Genomic DNA, 26,444 nt, shown 5'->3' with positions numbered 1-26,444 from the left:
GTCTTACTCTATCCCTGGCTGAGCTGGAGCTCGCTGTGTAGCCCTGACTGACCTTGCACTCGTGCCTGTCTCTTCACCCTGAGGGCTGGGATTGCATGCGCCCACCACCCTGTGATGAAGTGGACTCTTGATGTGTGTAGGCTTCTTGTATGAGCCAGTTGGACTTACTTTCTTTTTCTAAATTAATTTATTGTTTTATGAATTACAGTTTATTCACTTTGTATCCCAGCTGTAGCCCCCTCTTTCGTCCCCTCCCAACCCTACCCTCCCTCATCTCCTACCATGCCCCTCCCCAAGTCTGCTGATAGGGGAGGTCCTCCTCCCCTTCCTTCTGACCCATCAGGACTGGCTGCAATGTCTTCCACTGTGGCCTGGTAAGGATGCTCCCTGATCAGGGGGAGGTGATCAAAGAGCCAGCCACTGAGTTCATGTCAGAGACAGTCCTGGTTCCGATTACTGGCGAAACCCCTTGGAGACTGAGCTACCATGGGCTACATCTGTGCAGGGGTTCTAGGTTATCCCCATGCACAGTCCTTGGTTCGAATATCAGTCTCAGAAAAAGACTCCTGGGCCCAGATATGTTGGTTCTCTTGCTCTTCTTGTGGAGCTCCTGTCCCCTCCAGGTCTTTCTATCTTCCCCTTCTTTCATAGGATTCTCTGCACTCTGCCAAAAGTTTGGCTATGAGTCTCAGCATCTGCCTTGATACCCTAGAGGACCTCTATGGTAGGCTTCTGTCCTGTTCCCTGTTTTCTCCCTCTTCCAGTGTCCATCCCATTTGCCTTTTTGAGTGAGGATTGCTCATCTTACCCAGGGTCCTCCTTCTTGCTTAGCTTCTTTAGGACTATAGATTTTAATATAATTATCCTATATTATATGTCTGATATCCACTTATAAGTGAGTATATACCATGTGTGTCTTTCTGCTTCTGGGTTACCTCACTCAGGATGATCTTTTCTAGTTCCCACCATTTGCCTGCAAATTTCATGATTTCCTTGTTTTTAATTGCTGAGTAGTATTCCATATTGTAAATGTACCATGATTTTTGTATCTATTCCTCAGTTGAGGGACATCTGGGTTCGACCCAGCAGCTCTGGTACTTAGTGAAGTATGAATCGCTGTTTCATTTAGGGTCAGCACTCACGATGTAACAAGAGGGTGACTGACAGGATAGGAATTGGGGAAAAAGTAATTCACACTTAAACAAGGTAACTTTTCGTCTCTAGACATGAAATACGTGTGTATGTTTGATGAAAACACCTTTTAACATACTTCTACTATTTATAGCTATTCCAAATACAAAAGTTCTTTTACCTGAGAAACAAAGCACTATACAGTAATGAGCCTGAGCCAGATGAATAGGGTTTCAGTAATGACTCTACTTTTGACGTGTATTGCAGCCTTTGGCAAATTACCTAACCATTCTGCATTTAGTTTTCCTCATTTATAAAATTCTTCTTATTCCTTTTGAGTCCTAAAAAGCGCAAAGTGCTAAGAGTAAAGAGAGGCAGACCACATGGTCAGTTCTCTGTGATGGGCACTTGTTACCCTCGGCATGATTTCATTCTTTAAAGGTTTGTTTCATATAAAGTTTTAAAACTGCCGTATATGTTGATTGAGATTAATTGCTTATACAGTTAATTTTGACATTAGGTTTTATCATTTGCTGGATCTTTCTTTTTGTCCTTTTTTTCCCCTCCCTCCCTCCCTCCCTCCCTCCCTCCCTCCCTCCCTCCCTCCCTCCCTCCTTCCAGTATCCTTATGCTAGCGTGGAACTATCTATATAGCCCAGGCTGGCATCAAATCATAGTCCTCCCAACTCAGTCTCTGAAATTCTGAGACTACAGGCCAGTCACAGTGTAATGTCAGTCACAATTTATTGAATCTTGTTATAGACATCACACATTCAGCCTTTGAAGTTTTCTTTTATGCCTTTATAATGTATCCTTTGCAACCCTCCCCAAGCAACTATTAATATGATTTTCATGATATTTTTTATACATTGTATCATACATATTCATTTTTATTCTGGCGTCTTTCTAGTGTAGTTATTTTGTGAATCATCCATACTCTTGTATGGATCAATATTTTGCTGTAAATGTGTTAGACAGTTTTTGAAAGTTTTCATATATGTGTACATTATATTTTGATCAACTACCTTCATACCACCTTCCAGCTCTCTTCAGGACCCCCTACCTGTCTCCCTTCTGATTTTTCTTCTCCTCTTCTTTCTCTTTCTTCCTTTTCGTCGTCATCATCATCTCCCTCAGTCCAGTTAGTGTTCACCATATGTACATGGGTGTGGGGCCATCTGCTGGGGCATGGGTGATCTACTAAAAGCCCCCCCCCCCCCCCGCCCCAAAGCGCCTCACCCCTCCTCAACCGCCCGACAGCTGCCTATAGCTCCTCTACCAGGACTGGTCCTTGCCAGCCCGTCTTTCATCCATTCAGGAATTCTGACTGGCGTGATCTTGTGCAGGCAGCCCAGCTACTGTGAGGTGCTTTGTGCAGCAGCCCATGTCATGTCCTAAATACAATATTTCACAACTTTCGTTCCCTATTCTTTGGCTTTTACACTCTTTTCTATTCCCTCTTCCATGATGTTCTTCAAACGCGGGGATATATTTTGATTCACCTATGGCTGAACAGTCACAGTTACTTACTGTCAGCACTTTGACCAGTTACTGTACAGGAGTCTCCTTATTAACCGGGACTCACTGCAAGAAAAACTTTTCTGACCATGATTGAGAGTAGAACACACCTATGCATAAATATTTAGAAAACAGTTTGACTACATGATCATCTAGCAAAACATCACCAATAGATTCTCCCAGGAGGGTCAGTTAAGGATTTTGACCAGGTTTGCAGTACTAGACTTGAAATCCCTCCTGGGAAGAAGGCTTCTAATCTGATCAGAAAATACTTGTTTACCTCCATTACATCGTACCTGTTACTGCATCAGTGGGCATAACTTGCCTGGCAGTACAGTACTGGAGTATGCTGGCTCCAGTCCTAAGTAAGATCATTGATGTCTTTTCTCCTCCAGTAGCTTTCATAGCACCTTCCAGAAATATGTTAGCTAGCCAACAGAAGAAATTTTACCAGTCGATTTGAGACTGCTATGTCTATGACCTGTAACCAAAGTAGGTGGTTTCGTTAATAGAGTATTGCTATTTTTGTCTTATTGGTTAGATTTCATTGTATGGATATACCACAGTTATTTACTCTGTAACCTGTTGGTGGGCGTTTGGGCATGAACTCAGATCACCAGGCTTGTATGGCAAAGACTTTATTCAGAGTCATTTTTTCCTGCCCTTATTTTTTTTTAAGACATACTTTTTAACTTGATGAAGTTCAAGAAATCAGTTTTTCCTCTTACAAGTAAGACTCTTGATGGTGATTTTTGAGAAGAATAAAAGAACATGTTGGGAGCAATGATGCACACCTTTAATTCCAGCAGTGAGGATAGTGGCAGATGGATCATGAAAGAGCTGGATGCCAGCCTGGTCTACATAGAGGGTTCAGGCTAACTCATGCTATGTGGCAAGACTTCCCCCCGCCTCTGCCTCTCTCTCTGCCAGCCTGCTCTGCATAGTAAGTTCCAGGGCAACCCAGGCTCTATGTCAAGACCCCCTCTGTCTCTCTCTCTCTGTGTCTGTCTCTCCCAGACTGACTAAGTTCTACATAACAAGTTCAAGTTTTTCTCTCTCTTTCTTTCACACGCGCACACAGGCCTGTATAACGAGTTCCAGGCCAGCCAAGGCTATATAACAAGTCCTTTTCATATGCACACATAAATGCACATACATACATACACAAAAACAAAAACAAAAACAAAAACAAAAAAACAGCAACCAGGGCTGGATAGATGGCTCATCATCAGTTAAGAGCACTGTCTGCTCTTCCAGAGGTCCCGAGTTCAAGTCCCAGCAACCACATGGTGGCTCCCAACCATCTATACTACGATCTGATGCCCTCTTCTAGAATGCAGGTATATATGCATATAGTGCACTCATGTATATGTAAAATAAATAAATATATCTTTAAAATAAAACAACCAAACAAAAAAGCACCCAGAGAAAAAGAAATTTTTTTTCTAATTCAGTATCACAAAGAGACTCTCTTGTTTTTTTTGAGTCTTATAATTTTATGACTTTTGAGGTCTCTCTTTTTTAATTAATTAATTTTTTATTGATTGCAGCTTATTAATTTTGTATCCCAGCTGTAGCCCCCTACCTCGTCCCCTCCCATTCTCACACTCCCTCTCTCTCCTCCTACCATGCCCTTCCCCCAGTCCACTGACAGGGGAGGTCATCCTCCCCTTCTATCTGACCCTAGCCTATCAGGTCTCATCAGAACTGGCTGCATTGTTTTCTTCTGTGGCCTAGTAAGGCTGCTCCCTCTCGGGAGGGGGGGGTGTCCTCTGTATCTTTTTAAGTGAGTTTTTATATATTTGTACTGTAGATCTTGATGCTTTGATTAAGATGCTGTCTGCCAGGCCTTCTCAATGTGGTAAAATATTTTTCCTTTTTAAATCAATAATTATTTGGGGCAAATGCACTATGTATCCTTCAAAATTTTACTCATTTTAGTATTCTGAAGACTTCTGGCTGAATTTTTACTGTGACAAGTTACCAGCCAATAATTGTTTAAAAACAGCTTTATTGAGCTGACATATACATCCAGGCTAGCTGTCACACAGAATGTAGTTTAATGGATGTTTTTAAGGACTGTGCTGTTGTCACTACAAATAATTTTAAAGTAGTTTAGTTTTCTTTCGTAGGAAATCTCACACCCATTAACAGTCTTCCAGTCCCAGAGTCACTCCATTTCCTGCCCTAGGGAGACACTGTGTATGCTAGTCTAAACATTTCACATGAATGAAATCATGGGTGACTGGCTTTTTTTACTTAGCTAGTGCTTTAAAAGTATATGTTTTAGCATAATCAGTTCTTTGTTTTTATTAATTAACTATGTGTATATGCCAAGTGTACATCCCCTTACCAGTGGGATATTTGAATTTTTTCTCTCTCTTCAGCCAGCCTGCTCTCTTCAGGCAGCATTCTGCCATAGCCACAGAAATTATCTGCAAAAGTTTTCTCCCCTTCCTACTTATTTAGTTAATTGTTTATCTCAGTATAGATTGATGGATTCTTGTGACTTCAAGATGATTTCTATGCATTTTGAATTGTATCTAATAAAATTCTTTAAAAATTTATTACATTTTTATTTATTTCATTGGAAAGGGGCAGGTGTGTCCATGGTGCAAATGTGGCGGTCAGAGAACAGCCTGTTGGGAGTTTATTCTTTATTCTACCATGTGAATGTGTGTCCTGGAGTATCAAATTTAGATCGTCAGTGTTGGTGGCAAGTAACTCCCCACTGAGCCAAGTTGTTGTAGATTAAAAACAAAATGTTTATTTTGAGTCAGGGTCTTTCTTCATAGTCCTGGCTGTCTGGGAACTCATATATAGGCCTGGCTGGCCTTGAACTCCCAGTGTTGCACCTACCTCTGCCTCCTGAGTTCTGCGATTGAAAGTGTTCCACCACAACCTCTTCCAATATAATTCTCTACTGTTACAGTTTCATTGTCGTGTACTTTTCTTGGCTCTCTCTGGAGAATTGTGCTTAGAATCCAGTATCTAGGCACTTGGGATGCTCATTACTATCAGTACTGAGTGTTTCTATTTCTGGATCCTCTGAGTAATTTAAAGTTAAAAAGTAAATATGTATACACACATCTTTTTTCCTTGCTCTGTCCTTCACTTTGTGACAAACTTGTCTCATATTCTCAATATATTTTTTAGTTAGCCTTCTTGAAAGTGATCATATTTATCCAAATCACCATGTCCATATTCTGCAGATATTCTCCATTACTTGACTGAGTTCTAATAATTTACCCTGGGCCTTTGCAAACCCTCTTGGGTATCATTCTCATTTTTATGGAATTCTACAGCAGAATGTTATTATTACTCCTGTACCTCTACTCCACATGCCATGAACATTCTCCATCTCAAACTCAGAGTTTCCACTGATCTGCTGCTTTTAATGCATGCTCTGCTTCCTGTTCTTGGACTTTGATACCTGTATTTGCCTACTACCGCTGTGAATTCACTCATGCTCCTGGCCACATATTCCTATGCCTTTGATTACAATTATTCAGGAAGGGATGGAGAGGAAAGAACATTATTATATTTGTCATTAATGCAGCCATGTGAGTCATTTTCTCAATTTTGCAATTTAGTGTAAGGTTTTTAAAAAAATATATGTGATATGTTTGTATATTAGACCAATTTTTTTAAATGGAATATAATGAAAGCACATTTGTGTATGGAAATTGTGTAGTGAAACCCATTTGTACATTATATATATGTATATATATGCTAATAAAAATAAAGAATGGAACTTTCGCTATATATTCTAAACTTCATAGTCTAAAGGTTCAATATATTATAACCTGTACAAGCTTGTTTATAATGCTAAACTATATTTGAGAGATTCTGTTACCAGACATGGTTGTAATAATGTTATTTATTTTTAGGTAAAAAGTTTAGAATGGAAGAACAAAGAAAACCAAGAAAGGGGATTTTCATTTTTGTTTTCACATTTTAAGAAGTTTTACTTGCCTTATATTTTCCCAAACATCTGCAAGGAGAATAGTTTATATCATCCTGTACTTGGTAGGTATAATTCCGAATTTTACAAAAGAGCACATGTAAGAATAAAATGTTGATGTAAAGTTGACATTTGTTACAGAAAACTGACTGCTCACATTTACAATTTGTGTTTATATACTATTTGTATTTGTATATACAGATTCATAACAAAAGTGCATTTATAGTAACAAATTTTTACTGAAAATGGAAAGGTTTCTTTAAAAAGATATTCTCTGGATCTCATCAGTTAGTTAGCAGTGTGTTAAATTGAATTCTAATGTTTCTGTGAGCATTAGGCTGTGTGTACACTTTTTATTTTTATCTTGAGATGTAAAGCTGCCTAGGTTGGCCTGGAACTTGGTACATCGCCCAGTAGCCCAGACCCAGATTGGTTTCAAACCTGTGGTCCCTGTCTCAGCCTCCTGAGTGCTTAGGTTACAAGTGTTTACCACCATTCCTGACTTTAAACTATAAATTATAAATTTTTTTCTGCTAAGGCTTCTCAAGGATCCAATTAGCTGTTAATCAAATGGTATAAATAGTTAATAGTTTTTGTCACTTCTTGTCCAATTTTCAGTGGCTTTGCCAAATGACATGTTGAAGCCTTGACATTATAGTGTTGTGAACAAATCTGGATTAGAGGCAGACCTGGAAGAGATTAGTCTGTATATAGAAAATCTGTTCCTACATAGAAAGATGTTCGTCATGGCAAGTTCAGGCAACCAGCAGGCTCAGGTGTTGCTGTCATGGCCATCTCATTGAATCTTTGTTTTTGGTTTTTGTTTCTCTGTGTAGCCCTGTCTGTCCTGGAACTTACTCTGTGGACTAAATTGGCCTTGAACTCAGAGATACACCTGCCTCTGCTTCCTGAGTGCTGTGATTGATGGTGTTTTGGAAAAGACATGCTTTGTACATTAACCTAAAATAAGGTTTGTTCTTCTAGGTTCTTAGGAAGCATCTAACATTATACATTTATTTATTTTTACTAACACTTCTAAAAGCAGTATAATGTCACAATATCAGACTTTAAAAAATGTTGGCTTAGCTAAGGGTAGTTGCTTTTTTTCATTTCATGTTTTTTTTTTTTCCATTTTTCACATAGATATTCCACAGATCAGACCAAAGCCTCATTATGTGATAATAAAGAAGGATGCTGAAACCAATGAAACAATATACTGTACAAAAGAGCCTTTCATCCAAGCTCGGGTTATTGTCATTCGTTGGCTGGTTTCTTTCTGGCTGGAGCCAAAACCACATTCAGGACCTAATATTCCTGGGATGGAAGGTGAAGTCTTGCCAAAGAATATTCAGGTAATATACAAATGAAGCAAGGCTATTAAAGTTAGAAATGGCTTTCTGAGTTCATCTGCCTTAGGTATACAGCATATCTAGAATGGATGCTAGTGATAGTTTATTTGAATAAATATATCTCTAAATTCAAACAACTGTTATTGTAGAAAAAGTATCTATTTTCTTAATAGAAAGTAAAACTTGTATAATAAGTACCCTTAAAAAAAGATTAAGAGATACAGATGATAAATTTAGCCATGTATCAGGCTCAGGTTCCAGTTTAGCTCATTAGTTTAACAGTATAATAGTCTGCTTTTATTTGCAGAAAAAACATTCTGAGATCCCTTGGAGATTGCAGGTAGTACAATTGCAGGTAGTACTTCGTATGCTGTTTTTTCTGTTCAGTATGTGATAAAGTTGAGTTTTACTTTGGTTCTCATGCCTGCATGACGATCAATTTTCCAATGATTTATCTTCCAACCTCATTTTTTTAAGTTTCTAAACATTCACAGAATACAAATTTGATGTCTGGCCTAGATCCCTCCCATTATCAACAGACACTGAGTCTAAAAATAGGAAGTCACATAGCTATACAGTGGAGAAACTAGTATTTTAAATCATGTGTTTGTAAGTTTTACTGAGTGATGCCGTTTATCTGAGTCTGATGTTTGCATAGACTTAAAGTATCAAATCTTTATTTTCAATGAATTTAAAAATACTTTTTAATTGAAAATACAGTATGTTTTGATCATGTTCCCTCTTTGAGTTCCTTCAAGATCCTTCCCACTTTTTTATTTTACCCAACTTTATATTCTTTCTCTTTCTCTTTAAAACAACAACAAAACAAGAAACACACCTACAAAAATGAAAATAAACAAGCAGAAGAACAGTAAGGAAAAAAAAAAGTGTTCAAACAAAGTAAAATGAGAAAAGAAAACTCTACAAAAATGCCATTGAGTTTGTTTTATGTTGACCAACTGCCCCGTGCCATGGAGCTTTCCCTGAGGTGTGCTTAATATACCCAGTGCGATTCCATGGGAGAAAAAGGATTTCTTTCCTTTGCCAGTGGGTATCAGTTTCTGATAGCTTCTTGGTTAAAGTTTGGGACCCCATGTCCACTTGCACTTCACAGTGCTGGGAGCCCATCTGATTTGAATCTGTGCAGGTATTGTTCATGCTTTCATAGTCTCCGAGTTCATATGTACGTCAGTCCTGTTATATATGGAAGATACGTCATTTGTCTCCTCTGGCTCTTACAGTCTTTCTGCCTCCTAGTCCAAATAAATCCCAGAGCCTTGAGAGGAATGGTTTTATGAAGAAATTGCATTTAGAATGGAGTATTCCAAAATCTCTCATTCTCTACACATTGTTCAGCTGTGGGCCTGTGGGTAGAGTAGTATGTCAGTGTCATTGGAAATGATTTTATTGCTATCCTCCTTAAGCAGAATCATAGTATTAGGTTTTACCCTAGAAACAGGAACTCTCTAGTCTCAGGTTCTTGGCCACTTAAGCAGTGCCACATATGGGTACCATTTCATGAAGGGGGCCAAAGATCCAATCAGAAAATGATTGGTTACTCTCGTGACATTTGTGCCATTGTTGCATCAGTATATGTTACAGGCAGGTCACCGTTGTATGTAACAGGAATTGTAGCTGGGTGATACTGATGGTTACAGTAGGATTGAGCCTTCTAGGTTAGGGACCAGCTTGATTTCTCCATGTTTGATGACATAAGTGTCTTCAGTATGTTACTGATGGTAACACCCTATTGGAGAGTAACTGATAGCCTTGGCAATAGTCATATTTGGGTGTTTCCATTTGTTCCCTTTGGTCAACAACTAAACAAGGCATAATACATTCCTGGAACTGAAAGTTTTACTTGGTGGCGTAACATGTCTAGTTGGGGCACTGTCTTTTATTATTTGGTGACTCCATTTAGATTCCTTCATATTGTGTATAGATTGTAGGAAGCTTATGCAGTAGTAGGTTTCCACATGGTTTTTCAAATGGCTTTTAGTATTAGTTGTTCCTCTCCATAGTCTCTCCTTTACCCTTCTCTTTCATCTCCCTCTTTGTATAATCTTTCTGTTCTAGTTTTTTGTTACTTCATAATATTAGATAGTCTATATATATTCTCTCTCTATATTCTATTCTAGTTCTTTTTTATTGTCACTTAATAGTACTATGTATTGTTTCCTCTTTCTTGGGAGATCATCTCCTATTCCCTAACCCCTCCCTCCCATATTAAGTAGTTAACCCCAGTGGGGATTGTGGCACATGCAGCAAAGATTTAAAAACTAGCAGCCACATAATAAAACATGCAATATCTGTCTTTTTGGGTCTGACTTACCTCAGGATGATTTTTTTTCTAGTTCCATCAATTTATCTGTGACTTTAATTTTTTTATAACAGCTAAATAGTATTCCATTGTGTAAATGTACCACATTTTCATTGTCCATTCATTAGTTGATGGATATGTAGGCTGACTAATTTCTGGCTATTATGAATATAGTAGCAGTGGACATGGATGGGTAAGTATTTCTGTAGTAGGATATAGAGCCCTTTGTACACACAAGACTTATGCCCAGGAGTGGTATGGCTGGATCTTGATATAGATTCCCAGCTTTCTGAATACTGCCAAACTGATTTCAATAGTGGCTGAACTCGTTTGGACTCTTACTAACAATGAATAAGTGTTCGCTTTTCCCCACGTCCACACTAGCATGTGTTCTGGTTTGTTTTATTAATCTTGGCCATTCTTACTTGTGTAAGACAAAAATCTGATGTTAAGGTTAAGGTAAGAATGGGAAGAGTTGACCATTTCTTCACGTTTCTCAATTGTTTGTTTTATCTTTTAAGGACCTCTGCTTAGTTCCATATCTCATTCTTAATTGTGCTATTTGTTTGTTTATGTTCAGTGTTTTCAGTTCTTTATACATATTCAGATGCTATCCCTCTATCAGATGTTCTCCCATTCTGTAGGGTGCCATACACCAGCTCCTCAGATCCTGGGGTCCCATTGTTTACTTGTTGATCTTAGTGCTATCAGTGTCCTGTTGAGAAAGTCCTTTCCTGTGCCAGTGACGTTGAATCTATTTTGCACTTTCTCTTCTGTCAGATTCAGGGTGTTTGGTCTTATGTTGACATTCTTGATCCATTTGGAGTAGTTTTGTGCAGGTTGATAAATACGGGTGTATTTGAATTTTACTTCATTCAGTTTGACCAGGACCATTTGTTGAAAATGTTGTCTTTTCTCCCGTGTCTATTTTTGGCTTGTTTGTCAAAAACCAAGTATCCATAGGTTTGTGGATTTATGTCTGGTTTGGTTCCATTGACCAGTGTTTGTGTTTTTATGCCAGTACCATGCTGGTTTTATTACTGCAGCTCTATAGTACAACTTAAAATTTGGGGTAGTGTTACTTCTACTAGTTCTTTTATTTTCGTGTTTGTTTTAGCTACTCTGGATTTTTTCGTTTTTTCATATGAAGTTTTAATTTCTATGCAGAATTGTGGTGAATTTTGATGAGGATTGCATTGAATCTGTAGATTGCTTTTGGTAGGATAGTCATTTTCACAACATTAATCCCCTGGCTCCATCAGCATGGGATATCTTTTCATCTTCTGGTGTCTTCAATTTTTTTTAATGTCTTAATTGTAGAAATCTTTCACTTGCTTGGTTAGAAGTACTTCAATTTAGTTTTGAAACTCTTCATTGTAAAAGGTAGTATTTTCCTGATTTTTTTGTTGTTGTTCAGTCTGTTTGTCAGTTAAATATGGGAAGAGTACTGGTTTGTGTGTCTTAATTTTGTGTCTTGCTACTTTGCTTAAAGTTTTTACCAGCTGTAGAAGTTTCCGGTGGATTTCTTAGTGTCTTTTATATATCAAATCCTATCAGTGGGAAACGCGGTTCCAGGGTGTTAGGTGGTGTTGGTGGCGGACTTCTAGAGAACACCAGTTCCCTCATCTGTGAGCACTCGCAGGGAGCAGCCAGTGACAGCGGGCAAAGAAGATGAGCAAGTGCCCAACAGCCTTTGACGGCCTGCGAGATCTTCCATCTTATTTGGTCCATTAGAGACCTGGAGCATCCACTGACACTGCAGGAACTAAACATAGTAGAACAAGTTCGGATTCAGCATTTCAAGATGGATGTGCATGTTACACCCAGGACCCAGGCCTCAAAGCATCCATTGAACACACAGCTTGCAGATAAGGAGCAAGTGACAGCTGACCGGGAGAATACCCACCTGCTAGAGGTTGTTAATCAGTGTCTGTCACCCTGCTTATGAGCCTGGCTTTTGACCATCAGCCTACACACAGGTGTCATGGCCTCAGCTCCATCAAGGGCTGGTAGCTTTGGTTTCTTGAATCACTGACAGTGAGGAATTAACATTTTTTTGGTAACAAACCCTTAATTTATATTCATTCCCCCACCACCACACACCAAATCATATCATCTGCAAATAAAGACACTTGGACTACTTCCTTTCCTATTTGTATCCCCTTGATCACCTTCAGTTGTCTTTTGCTCTAGCTATTGAATAGGTATGGAGAGAGTAGACATCCTTGTCTTGTTCCTGATTTTAGTGGAAATACTTTGGGTTTCTCCCATTTAGGTTGATATTGGCTGTGAGCTTGCAGTAAATTGCCTTTATTATGTTGATGAGGTATGTCCCACGATACCCTTAGTCTCTCCAGGCCTTTTATCGTGAAGTAATATTGGCTTTTCTAAAAGGCCTCTTATAATGAGATGATCATGTTTTTTTGTCATTTAGTCGCTTTTTGTGATGAGTTGTGTTTATTTATCTACACATATGGAACCGTCTAGGAAGAAGCTGCTTTGATCATGTTAGGCTTGCTCTTTAGTCTTGATGAATATTCTGTTGCTATAGTGTATAGCATTTCCTCAAAATTCCTAAGATTTTTCTCTTAGTTTTATGTTTTTGTTTTCTGTCTTGAATCATGTTTCCTTTCCTCCTCTTTATTTCTCCTCTTGTTCTACTTCTGCTTCTGAGAGTTTTAAATATTTAGCATTGTGAAACAACTAGCCCAACGCTGTTTACTTGTCAGTTATTTGCTCATTCTTAAGGACCTGAGCTGCCTCTGTGCCTGTGTGTTGAAAGTTTTTTCATATAGACTTAACTGATAACAATTGCAGATGAGCAGATGATTTCTTAATACACATTTGAGTTTTTCTGTGTCACTTTAGGTGTTATTTCCATTCTGCTAATTGCATTATTCAGAATGGCTTCTAAGTTTACTGGTATATCTGGCTTTTAAGCAGTGTTAGATGTGGTCTTGGGGTCTGCTAATATTTACTAAAAACAAAACATGAATTTGAGTGATAATGATATTCTTTGACTTTTGTTTTCATTTTAGAGAGCAGCTGCTAGTTTGGTATCCAGAGAAGAAAACAAAAATGATAATGTTGATAAAGCAGACAAAACCACAGAGCCTGAGCAATCTCATTCTAATACAAGCACTCTGACAGAACGGGAACCCAGCTCTTCTAGTCTCTGCAGTATCGATGAAGAGCATCTCACAGACATTGAAATTGTTCGCAGAGTGTTTTCATCTAAAAGAAGCAATGTGAACTTTGTCACAGAGATATTTCGTCAGGTAAAATACCTGTCAACCTTTTTAGATAGTAATGAAAATTTATGTCATTGTTATTGAATCTATTGATTTTAGCTATTTAAAATTGATTCCTTATAAAGACTTTTAAAGTTAATTTTAAGTTTCTTAAACTTATATAAAAGCCCTTTAACATTTCCATTCATCCTATTTTCTAACTGTTTCCTTCCTTTCCTGTCGAAACACAGAGCTATGTGCATGCTAAATACATGTTCTGCCGGAGTCACACCCTCAGTCTTCCTTTCTTTTTTCTCTTGTATTTCCTGTGTTACCGAAATAGTTTATACTTTCTCAGTGCGTTTCTTAGTTAGGGTTTTGTGCTGTCATAAAACACTGTGACACCAAAGTTAACCTGGGGAGGAAAGGGTTTATATACTACTTGTTGGACTCATCAACCAGAGAGATCAGGGCTAAAACTCAAAGCAGGAACCTGCTGCATTCAGGAGCTGCTGCAGAGGCCAAGGAGGCATGCTGTGTACTGGCTTGTTCCTCATGGTTATGTTCAGCCCGCTTTCTTAGAACCCCAGGGGTGGCACTACCCACCAAAAATGCAGCACAGGCTTGATCTCAGGCCAGTGTTGCACAGGTGGTTCTCCAGTTCAAGTGTTCCTTTTCCCCAAATGACTTTGGCTTGTGTCAAGTAAACAGAAAACTGGCCAGCCCATTGTGATAGTTTAACTTGCGATCTGACACAACCTTGACTCTGGGAAGAGAATCTGAGGAATGGTATAGATCAAGTTGTCCTGTGGGCATGGAGAATTGTTTTGATTTTAATTAGTTGATACAGGAACAGCCAGCCCAATGTAGACAACCTGGTTCTTTGGGCTTGGTGTACTGAACAATAGAGTAAGGAAAGTGAATTACATACTGGAAGTATGTCCGTATGCAATTTTCTCTGCTCCTGATTGTTGGAGTGATATGACTAACTGCTCAGGCTTCTGCTCTTTTGACTTCCTTAACAATGATGGATTATAACCTGGAATTGTAAGCTAAAACAAGCCCTATGACATTTTCATACATGTACATTTTAGTTATATTCGCCCATTACTCTCTTTTGTACCCCTCCCAGTTCTGCTGACTCCCTCTTCTTCTCTTCAGGTAGCTGTCCTCCTCCTCATGTCTGAATGAATTTCATTAGGGTTGTTTAAAGGAGTGTGGCACCTTACCAGTTGCTGCACCACTGAAGAAAATGTATCCCCCTCTCCCAGTAACCCTGTTTTGTGTTTAAATCTTCAGAGCAAGGTGGGGGCCCATGAGCATTTCCTTGCTCCATGACAGGATGCTGACCAGCCCAATCTTATTTAGATCGTGTGCAGGTCATCACAGCTCTGAGAGTTCAGGAGTGTGACAACCATGGCATTCCTGGAAGCCAGCATTCTGCATTTTTCTACCTCCTGCTTCCAGGTCTCACATTCTTCCTGCCCTCTTCCTGTGTGTTTTCAGAGGGGGTGTTAGAGATTCACATTGTACCAGGGCATTCAGTTGTTATTTACTGCCTGTAAAAAAGTTATGAATCTTTGCAGGCATTGCTGACCTCTGTACAAAGAAGTATTTCTGACTAACTTTTGCAGTAGCACTAATTTGTGTGTATAAACATAGTTATTTAAAGAATAATTTGAGGACCAGGTGTGGTGGTTCATGCCTTTAATCTCAGATGTTGGAAGGTAGAGGCTGGCAGGGAAGTCAGAGGCAGGCAGGTGGATCTCCCTGAGTTTGATGCCAGCCTGGTGAGCTGGTCTAGTGAGATTCTGTTTTAAAACTAAAAAAAGATTGATAGATACCTCTTCTCTTATCTATTTACTGAAGAGATAGCAGTAGCTTCCCCACTAGGGCCTGTGATTTCCTTAACCTAGGCATTTGAATGGGTTTACAATGCCACATGTGAATTTCCTTTTGTGGAGCAGGCACTAAATTTAGAAAGCAGTTGTTTAACTGGAGAAGAATTTTAATCCAGTAATATGGCCTCCTTTGGCAAGGGATCACATCCAAAAACCTAGGTCTGTGTGATCCAGTTGGAATATAGACATGCCCTTAGTATACACCTTTAATCCTTCTGGCTGGAATATAGACATGACACAGCTTTAATCCCTCTGGCTGGAATTTAGTACACACCTTTAATCCCAAACAATGAGGGGCAAAGTAACAAATCAGAGAAAGGTTTGACAGAATGAGTCAAGGATAGGATATGCCTAGCTCTCCTGAGAACAGACAGGAAAGAAAAGCTACTTGAGAGCAGCGCAGAGAAAGCAGGGGAGTTCATGGAAACAGTGCAGTAGAGTTCGGGAGTACAGTAGAGTTCAGTGCAGCTCAGTTGAGTTCAGTTGAGTTTGTACAGTTCAGTTCATGGAGTTCAGAGGCAGTTTTTCAAAGCAGCAATTCAATGAGAAACAGAGAGAAGCTAATTTGAATCAGTCAGCTTGGAGAGGAATTTTGAGCCAGAGCAGCAGAGTTGAACCAGCCAGCCAGAGTTCAGAGAGAACTAGTAGGGTAACTCAGCAACAAGTCTTGGAGGCTGAAAACATTCTAGACCTAGGTTAGCACACAGAGGATGGAAGCTGAAGCCTCAAGGTCCAGGTTTGCAGAAGATGATATTACATGGAGGGTAAAAGCTTCCAGGCCTAGGGATAGTTAGAGAGTAACACTCTGGGCTCAGCCCATGCCATGTACTGGTAAAGCTTGAGTGTGGTTATCATTTAATCCTCTATTTGAGGAAATGAAAACATTTACATTTGCCCATAATGGACTTTTCACTATTGTATCAGTGGTTTTATATTGCATGTCTGGTTGGTTTTTTTTTTGTTTAAGTTTTTGTTTCTTTTCAGGTTTTTGAGACAGGTTTTCATTAGTATCCCTGGCTGGCTTTTAATTAGCCTGTCAAGTATCAGATTGTCTTATGTCTTTTCTATACATTTTTAGTATACGCCTCCTTTTCTGTCCCATCTTCCTGCCCAACTCTCAGTATTCTTCCTTTCACTTCAATATCACAAGCATTCTTCTGCCTCGATCCCCACCCCTTTTAAACTTCTTTTATCTATTTAATTTCTCCTTTCTACTTTCTTAGGTACTACACACACCTACATAAATGCCCACATACAAAAGTACAAGCTAGGACTGTATGTTAGAGAGAACATGCAGTTTTTGTCTTAGCCTGAGTTACTCTACTTAATATTTTTCTACAAATTTCATTTTTCCTTATGGCTCTATAAAATCTACTGTGTATGTGCCATATTTGTATTATCCTTTCTTCAACTGATAGCTGATTTCATTTCCTTGCTCTTGATAATAGAGCAGCCATGAACATGGATGTACAGTTAGCTCTCTGGTTATATATAGACTTCTTTGGATAAATGCCTAGAAATGGTATAGCTGTATGTCATTTTGAGAAACTTCACTGATTTCCATAGTAAGGGGACCAGCTTACACTTCCACCAACAGTGAATGAGGCTTTCCTTTTCTACACATCCTTACCATCATTGTTGTTTTCATTTTCATTTCTTTTTAAAAAAATAACTTATTTTATTTTTGTATGTATGAGTGTTTTGCTTGTATGTATGTCTGTGTACCATATGCGTGCCTGGTGCCAATGAAGGTCAGAAGAGGATGACAGATCCCTGGAACTGGAGTTGTGGATAGTTGTGAACCTTCATGTGGGTGCTAGGAGTTGATCCCGGATCCTCTGCAAGAATAATTGCTCTTAACTGCTGAGCCATCTCTCTAGCACCTCCTATGCTTTTTTGATGATAGCTATTCTAACTTGGGTGAGATGTAATCTCAAAGTAGTTTTGTGTTTCCTTGGTGGCTAAGCATGTTGAGCATCGTTAAAAGTGTTTATTGGCCATTTGTTTTTGTTTGTTTCTTCAACTTTTGACAACTGGCTAATTCCTTAGCCCAGTTTTTGGTTGATTTGTTTCTTTATACTTTAGGTTTTTATTTAGTTTAGTTTTTTTAAACTGCTTTCTATATTCTGTATATTAATCTTCCCTCAGATAAATAGCTGGCAAAGATTTTTCTTGTAAATGTATCTTTTATTTGCTATATGTAGTTGTCTTGGAGGCTTACTGCTGAATAAGCTCACCCTTTTTGGCTCTTTTTGATTTTTGGCTGGCTGGTTCTACTCAGCTGTTTGGCTTAAACTCCTCTCCATTCTGACTGATTCAAACTGACTTCTCTCAGCTTCTCGCTGAATTATTCTGCTTGGCCTCAAACTAACTCTTGGAAATCTGTTCTAATCTGGCTCCTTCTCATTCTCTGGCTTATGTTTTCAGCTATGTCTAGATTGTTTTCTTTACACCCTGTCTCTGTAAAACTTTCCCAGTAAAACTGCATCTGAACTCTACCGACTGAATTGCCATCAGCTGCACTGCCATGAACTCATCTCCACTGTCCTGCCTCTCAACTGACTCCTAACTCACTGAACAGACTCCACCTGCACTGCTGTTAAGTCCCCTTTTTCCTGTCAGTTCTGTTCTAGTTGAGCATATTCTATTCTGTGAGATGTGTTTCTGATTTGTCACTTTGTCCCTCAAATAGAGGTCATTGTTTGGAATTAAAGGTGTGTACTAAGGGCATGTTTGTATTTCAGTCAGAGGGATAAAGGTTTGTTGTGTGTCTGCATTCCAGCTGGATCACACAGATGTGATCTGGAGCAGCCCTGTTGCTGGATTAAAATTTCTCTACATGTTCCCCTTTTTTGTTTAAGCTAACAATCACACACAACTTAACTATTAGAACAGAAACAATTATCACTCCCATAAATTTAACAGTCCATGTCGTTGTGAAGATCCATTGATGCAATGATCCTTCATAACTGCAGTCCTGGTCATCTGTGCTTCAGCAAATGTACATTTCAGCATCAAGGCTTTCTAGTCTGCCAGTCTGATGAATGATCTGTCTTTCTTTGGTCTTTAATGTTTTTGTTTGTTTGTTTGGTTTGGTTTTGGTTTTGGTTTTTTTTTCAAGACAGGGTTTCTCTGTGTAGTCTTGGCTGTCCTGGATTTTCTTGGTAGACCACAGATCTACCTGTCTCTTTCTCCTGAGCGCTGGGATTAAAGGTGTGTGCCACCAACGCCTGGCTTTTTTTTTTTTTTTTTGACATCTTCATCAAAAGCAGTGTGACAGCAGCTGTGTAAGCTAATATATGAGTCATGTATTTTATCCCATTGTATCTGCTTGCTTGTTTTCCCGCCAGATCCATACTGTTTTTATTACTATAACCTACAATAGTAATTTGAAGGTAGGCATTCTTTTAGCTCAGGATTGCTTTAGCTGTCTGGGGTCTTTTGTGCTTCCATATGAATTTGAACGTTCTCTATTTCTGTGAAGGACAATGTTAAGTTCCTTTTGGTAGGCTGGTCATTTTCAGAATAGGATTCTTCTGATCCATGAGCATGGAAGATCTTTCCATCATAGTGTTTTCCTCAGATTTCTTCTGTAGTATTTTAAATTTTTCATTGAAGTTTCATGGTATGGTGAGATGGATCAGTAGGTTAAAACTCCTGCCACCAAGTTTGATAAACCTGAGTTTGATCCCTGAGATGGATGAGTATCTCTTTCTTAACTCTACTCTAATCAAAATATTCCGTTTTGATTATTTTGAAATGTTTTCAGTGTCTTTAAAATGAAAACGTTCTCTGATCTTTAGACTTGGTCTTGTCATATGTCACATATCTTGAAATTCTCACATGTACATTTTTATTACCTTAACTTTGCCGTTGCTGGGTTGTTCCAGGCCTTCCATATTGTCTTTAAGTTTCGATATTTTTTTTCTCCTGCATCCATTTATTTGGTGAGACATTGCATAGAACTTTTAATATGATTTAATATTTTTCCTTTCTAGCAATTCATATGGATTTTTCTTCAGTATTATTTGGTTAAATTCTTTTTTCATACCTCAGATTACCATTTTTATCTTATTCAGCTATCTATATTCTTCATCTGTAGTAAATTTTTTATGGAAGCATTGTAATAGTAGTAATTCTCAAAACAGGAATAAATGTAAGTTATGAGATATTGCTTATTATTAGACGTTATATTTGTATTGAACTCTGTAAGAGTAAAGTTTCATGAAACAAAGAATATTACCATTCAGAAGTAATATAATTAAAAAAAAATCTTTGTTCCTTCTTTTTAAATGGTTATCCCTGTATTTCTCTTTCAAGGTGTTTACGAAATATTTGGTGCATAAAAACTGTCTATGAGTTGATTAATAGTTAATGAACTGATTAAGTTGTGAAATTGTTTTTAATCCTCTATTGTGTGAGATGAAAAGTATATTAGTATATTGGTGGCAAAAGAAAAGGTATTATTATTTTTTTATTTACTAGGCATTTTTATTACCAATTTGTGAAGCAGCAGCTATGCGAAAAGTGGTGAAAGTGTACCAAGAATGGATTCAACAAGAGGAAAAACCTTTGTTTATGCAAGAGCCTGAAGAAGTTGTGATCACTTCTTCAGATGTACCTCGCAGTGAAAGTGTCACAGACCGTGACACTCCAATAGAAGATGGAGAAAAAAGAGAAGAGGTAAGCTTATAAGATAGATATGGACCTTTTCTTCCTGTTTTTTAAAAGGTGTTTTATGTGTGTGTATGCATGCATGCGTACGTGAGAGAGAGAAGAGAGAGAATGGGTGTGTGGAATGTGTCAAATTATATGTTCTAATGTTAAGTTCAGTAATTTTTCAAAAGTATAATGTGTTTATGAATATGTTTAAGAAGATAGATCTTTCAGAATATTTTTCATTTTAAATCACCATGCATACGTCAGCACTCTTTTGCAAGGCTCTGTCAGTCACAATTTTATTTTATTTTATTTTCCTGTCATAATTTAAAAACAAATAACAACAACAACATTGAGCTTATGTTGTGTAGATCAGCGGTCAGTAAGCCTTTTCCACTGATAATTTTTTTTAATTTATTTAATTTTATTTTACGTGCATTTGTGTGACGGTGTCAGGTCCCTTAGAATTGAGGTTACAGACAGTTGTGAGCTGCCATGTAGTTGCTGGGAATTGAACCCTGGGTCTTTTGGAAGAGCAGACTGTGCTCTTAACCACTGAGCCATCTTTCCAGCCCCACTGATAGCTTTTTTATCCAATAAATTTTTATACAACCCTGTATATATCAGTGTATAAAAAAGATATCTGGGTAAATAAGGTGACTCACACTTTTAGTCCCAGGACTTGGAAGGCAGATCTCTGTGAACTTGAGCTAGTCTGGTCTATGTAGGAAGTTCCAGGCCAGCCAGTGCTACATAGTTTCAAAAAATGTGAATCATTCATCAATAATAATTCATAAAGAAACTTATTTTCAAACAGTTTTTGATATATAATTTTACCACTTGGTATAGACAAAACCAAATTTACACACTAATGAAATGGATATGAAAACTGATTTTTACATAAAGAAAAAAAGACTTGGATGAGTATTTAGTGTTGATTGATTTGAGCATGTTTAGCATTTTTAATATTGGTATTTTTATTTTATAATCATAAATGCTAATTGTATTAGTTTATATAAATATGTAGTGCAAAATGTTGAAAGTATCTTTAAGACCATTTAGAAAATTGTTGGAAATTCTATCTTAATGTGTATCTTAAAATTCTATCTTAAAAGTCATTTTTTAAAATGCTACTGAAGTCAGCAGCTTAACAATAATTTTTAAAAATCAAACATTCTGACACAGTTTGATCAAAAAAAATACTAATTTGATGCTTTCATGCTGGGGAATGGCAATATGAAGATATTGTTTTGTTTTCCATAATTATGCCAGTATATTTTCTAAGAGCAGGAAATTTTGATTGTCTAGAAAAAAACCACAGCAGTTCATAAATATTGTAGTCTTGAATCTGATCAACATTCATTGATGTTTTGTGTATGTTGTATATTCAGAGCCAGGACTGTAGTCCAGTCATGAAATGCAGCACAGGCCAGTGTGCCAGAAACAGCTCAACTTCATGATGCATTTGATTCTAATTTTCTGTTGTAATTCAGACACTATTCTGTTGAGAAATTGTTCATTTATTCCATATTCATTTTTGCAACCCATGATTAAGAAGATAGGGTGTGTAGAAGAGGTAAATGCTATCATATTTTAAACAGGTACCAAATCAAAATTATGTTGATTGTCAAATTATTGTTCCTCCTTTTCTTGAAATATTGCCTGCTTCTGCTATGAATGACTACCCAACACAAACCAGAATGTTTTGAGTTCTTCTCTAGATCTTTTGCATTAGAGCTAACTGCAGAATTCAAAATTTCCTGACATGATAAAATACATTGCTGGTTTAAGAAAGCCAGAATTTGGGGTATAGCTGTACTCCTGGCCCACTGAGTTTATTTATTCTTAGACCTAAGCAGATTCTCATCTTTTGATTGTTCAACCCTTATGAGATGGCAGACTCAATAGGAGCAGTAACCAAGTCATTAGAGGAGTATAAAAGTAGCTTTTAAAATCAGGTTTGCTTTCCCACAGTGCAGTGTTCTTTGAATCAGAAGAGGAGCCTTCGGGGTAGTATTTTTTTACTTTAGCAGTTAATTTTACCTTAGCAGTTAATCAGGGTAGAAACACAGGAATGAATAGGGCGGTTCTAGTGGATTAATTGAGGAAGGGATTGTGGGTAGGGAAATTTATGCCGCATCTGCCTAGAGAATCTCATACTGGCCTCACACTGTCAGTCTTGGCTTAGTGTTTTGATTGACCCTCTGTATAGGTAGTATTACTGAGAATGGGAGAAGCATGACTAGCATGCATGGAGCCTTGGGTTCAACCTCCAACTGCCGCAGAGTAAGTAAATAAAGATAAAAAGCCAAATGTACTTGTAATATAGAAATTATTTTGGTTTTGTTTTGAGATAGGTTCGCATGTATTCCAGACTGGCATCAGTCTCACTCAATAACCTAGGGTGATCTTAGACTTTTGGTCATCCTGTCTCTATTTTGCAAGCACTGGGATTACAAATATTACTGCCACGCCCAGCAAAATATATAAAGTGAATCATGTAACTTGTGAAAAAGAATTCATAGTACTATTAAGTATTAGTAAAAAATAGCAAATATTTCAATTATGATAGAAAATGTACCCACCAGTCTAAATGATGTATTTTCCACAACCCTTTTAGTTATACTGTGCCTATGTACACTGACCCTATGCTGCATCATTTACATAGGATTAGAATAAAGTACGTACAGATTTAAAAACAGGCCAATCATGGTGAGACCCTGCCTCAACAATAGCAAAAACAAACAAGCAAACAAAACCACAGACACACAGAAACACATGCAAAAAACAAATAGAAAGAAGGAATGAATGGAATGGGGAAAGGTGAGTTGATAATAGAGATGGATCGATAGGTTCATCTCATGTTTGTTATTCACATCAATATTGCCATTAGCAGTGTGAATTTTCAAAATGCCAGTAGCTCCTGTAAGGTTATTAACCCAAACGATATAATCATTCATTGATTGACATCTGATAAGTTCAGTATATGTTGTAGTTGTTTAAAATTTTGTTGTTATAATTAAAGTAAATTATATATTTGTATAATTATGAATTTATTTCACATAGCATTTAGCATGTTTGGAAGAGATTCGGCTCTTTTTCTGTGAGTGTTGAATACCTTCATGCACCTTGTAGGACATTAGACATTTCCTAGCTCATCACATTAAATCCCAGTGGTATTTTCCAATAAAGTATCCCCAGAATGTTTAGGATGTCCTCTAAAGCAAAGTATGTATCATAAAACTGTTCTTACTGTGGTCCTAGAACATGAAAGAGAACACTTTATATTCTGCCTGGAGGTGGTAAGACAGTATGAAGCATCCAAAAAGTTGTAAAGGGCGGTGAAAATACTTTTCTCTGCCTTGAGGTTAGAATAGTTAGGACAGAGTGATAGGATGTATGAGGCTCTGCTCAATAACTTGTGACATGTTCAGTACACTTTGATTACTTTCCAGACTTTAGAAAACCTTTGAAAGGAACATGAATAGTTAAATACTGTAGAAAGGCTTGTACAAGATCAAGTCTGGGTCAAGCAGGCCAGATAGGAAGTGCTAGCAAAGTCCAGAGTGATATAGGGAGTATCTGAAATAGAATAGTGGCAGTTGCAAATGAGTTAAGAGAGCACATGCATGTGTTGTTTCTTTGTTTGTAAAAGTCTTCGTACCTTGATGATTAATTGGCTGAGAGAGATGAGGAATGAGGAGCTGTCCTAAGTTGCCTTCTTTTACAAGTGTAATTGCCATTCTTGGAAGGCTGGAAATAAAAGTGCAAATTTGTTGTTGATGACTAAGATGGCTGGAGTAAGTAGAGTAAGTAGAGTAAGTAGAAATGGGGAGTTTGTGGATAAGAATCTTTATACTTGCAGGTCATTTGGGAAGACTTTAGAAGACATATTATCATAGAAATATAGAGCCCAAACGAAAGGCTGGGCACATGGGGTGTTGCATTGGCTCCACAGAGTGAGTTCCTAGTCCAGTTTCTAACTATGACAGTATTGGACAAAACTCCCTGTATGTTGTAGGTATAACTCTATGCAAGCTGTAAGAGTGCAGCTCTTTGCAAATATTGGTGACAAAGGGCTGGGAATGTTACTGTGGTAGAGTGCTTGCATAGCATATGGAATGCCCTGAGTTAGAGTCCTACCACTGAGGGGTAGGAGTTGACATAGTGGCTTACACCTGTAATTCTAGCTCTTGGGAGACTGCAGCAGAAAAATTGTTGACAGTTCAAGGTCAGGCTGGGCTATAGAATGAGACCCTATCAGGGAGGGAAAGAGAAAAGGAGGAATGTTAATGAAGCAGCAGTAGCTGAAGGGATCAAGTATCCACGTAAGCACACATGGGTACAAGTGCCTGTACACACTTGTGCACACAGCCCACAGCACCATAAAGCAGGCTTTTACACGCTGGAACTTGTAGTCTGTAATATGTAATAGCGCTGAAGCCAGGCAGAAAGCTTCTGCAGTAATTGCTTGAACAGTGGTTTTTTTTTTTTTTGTTCTTGTTTATTATTTTTAAAATTATAGTTATAAGAATGTTACTGTTCTTAAGAATCTTTTTTTTTCCATTTAATGTAGAACAGAATTAGTCTTTTACAAAGCTGTGAATAGTGTAATACAATTGTTGAATATTTGAGAGTATGCACAGAAAAATGACTCCATATCTGAATTGATTTTAACTCTGGCTAGTCATTATCATAATTTTTTACTTTGTTTATCTTAGTAAGAATTTCTTATGTATTACTTGTGTAATAAGTTAAAATATCTTTATCTTTTGATTTCTTTTTTAAGATTTTTATTACCTTGAGTTATGTAGGTCTGTGTTTCTTCAGGTTAGTATGTGCATGAGTGCAGGCAGCCTCAGAGTCATTAGACTCCAGTGGAGCTGGAGTTACAGACAGTTATGAGCCGGTTGATGTTGGTGCTGAGCACTGAATTCAGGTCCTCTGGAAGAGCAGCAAGTGCTCTTAACCACTGAATCTTCTCTCTAGGCCCCTATAATAATCTCTTCTGAGGGAAATAAACAGTTTAGTAATGGACTCCAATAATTTCATAGAATTTTATGTTTGCTGACTCATTGCAGCATTCTTATTGATGAAATATTAAAAATAAAATATTTTGCTTCAGGAAAATGGGACCAATATTTCTGAGCACGTTCGAAATTCTAGTTGGACAAAAAATGGTTCCTACCAAGACGCTTTTCATGTCTCTGAAGAAGCCACAGAACAAAATATTCAAGCTGGTACTCAGGCAGTTTTGCAGGTGGGTAACTTAATTGCTTGTGTGTGTGTTTATAGTTCCTGGGATTGAAACCTTGTGGCATGCTAGGCAAGTTCTCTACCAGTGTGCTACGTATTTAGCCCTTTAGCTTAAAAAACAAAAACAAAACACTCATCAAATATTTCAAATGCTCATAGTTTGGGTTTTCATATATTCACATCTTTGCATTGTCATTGTACCATATTTGTTTTTTATAAAATACATACTGACAAAGATTGAACTTAGTTCATAGTTGAGAAAAGATGCTCAAATTCAAGACAAATAAAGCAAAAGTAAATTTAATTAGGAAAATATAACTGGTTTTGTTTTTACATTTAGTGTGGTGGGGGAGGTGGCTTTGTACTTGGCTTGTGGAGGTCACAAAACAACTTGATGGAGTGTATTCTCTCCTGCTTTGTGGTTCCAGAGATCAGGCTTGAGACATCAGGCTTGGCAGCAAGGGCCTTTGCCAGCTAAACCAATGCACTAGCATCACGATTTTTAAAAACAGAACATGTCACATCTTTTATAGACAGTGAAGAATTATGATATGATAACTCATAGGTGGATGTGCAGAAGTAGGAATTCACAAATATCAATGTTTGGGGCCAGTTGCAATTGGACTTTCTTTGAGACTGCTAGCAGATGGACTAATGACATAGAGACTTTTTATTAGTTGTGTAAGCTTGGCCTTAGCTTTGGCTTGTTCCTCAACTAGGTCTTAAATTAACCCCTTTATAGTAAACTACATTCTGCCATGTGGCATGTTGCCTTTCCTTAGTCTCTCAGTGCTGCGTCGGGCTGGTGACTTTTTTCTGCACCCCAGATTTTTTCCTAGAGTCCGTCTCTGCTGAAAGTCCTGCCTTCCTCTCCTGTCTTTGCTATAGGCTGTTCAGCTCTTTTTAAGTCATTCAGAAGGTGTTGGAGGGAGTGTTTACAAAATATGATTCAGCCATAGGATAATAATATGTAGTTCAGCGTGTACTCAGCTCCTGGCTGGCACAGAAATGAGTGTTTGAATAATATAGAGACAACCTTTAAACAGTGTACACAAAGATGACCACAGTACTTCCCGAGTCTCCATCTGCACATCTCATCTGAATTGCTGTCTCCTG

At 37.9% G+C, this 26,444-nt stretch overlaps 1 protein-coding gene and 1 pseudogene across 3 annotated transcripts in view; both read left to right on the top strand.

Annotated features, from left to right (window-relative positions):
• Ralgapa1 (Ral GTPase activating protein catalytic subunit alpha 1) overlaps positions 1–26,444 on the top strand; it is a 230,518-nt gene that overhangs the window by 42,676 nt on the left and 161,398 nt on the right. For all 3 annotated transcript variants that reach the window (XM_055608685.1, XM_055608684.1, XM_055608686.1), the window contains exons 8-12: positions 6,540–6,678; positions 7,757–7,965; positions 13,321–13,560; positions 19,899–20,096; positions 25,198–25,332. In XM_055608685.1, the coding sequence (XP_055464660.1) occupies positions 6,540–6,678; positions 7,757–7,965; positions 13,321–13,560; positions 19,899–20,096; positions 25,198–25,332 (921 nt within the window). The remainder of the gene's footprint in view (positions 1–6,539; positions 6,679–7,756; positions 7,966–13,320; positions 13,561–19,898; positions 20,097–25,197; positions 25,333–26,444) is intronic.
• Positions 10,468–12,230, top strand: LOC129678017 (cytosolic iron-sulfur assembly component 2B-like; annotated as a pseudogene).

Source organism: Psammomys obesus, unplaced genomic scaffold (genome assembly GCF_907164565.1).
Source record: "Psammomys obesus unplaced genomic scaffold, mPsaObe1.curated_primary_1811, whole genome shotgun sequence".
Lineage (NCBI taxonomy): Eukaryota > Metazoa > Chordata > Mammalia > Rodentia > Muridae > Psammomys > Psammomys obesus.
Note: the sequence above shows the minus strand (reverse complement) of the source record. Positions and strands in the feature narration are given on the sequence as shown.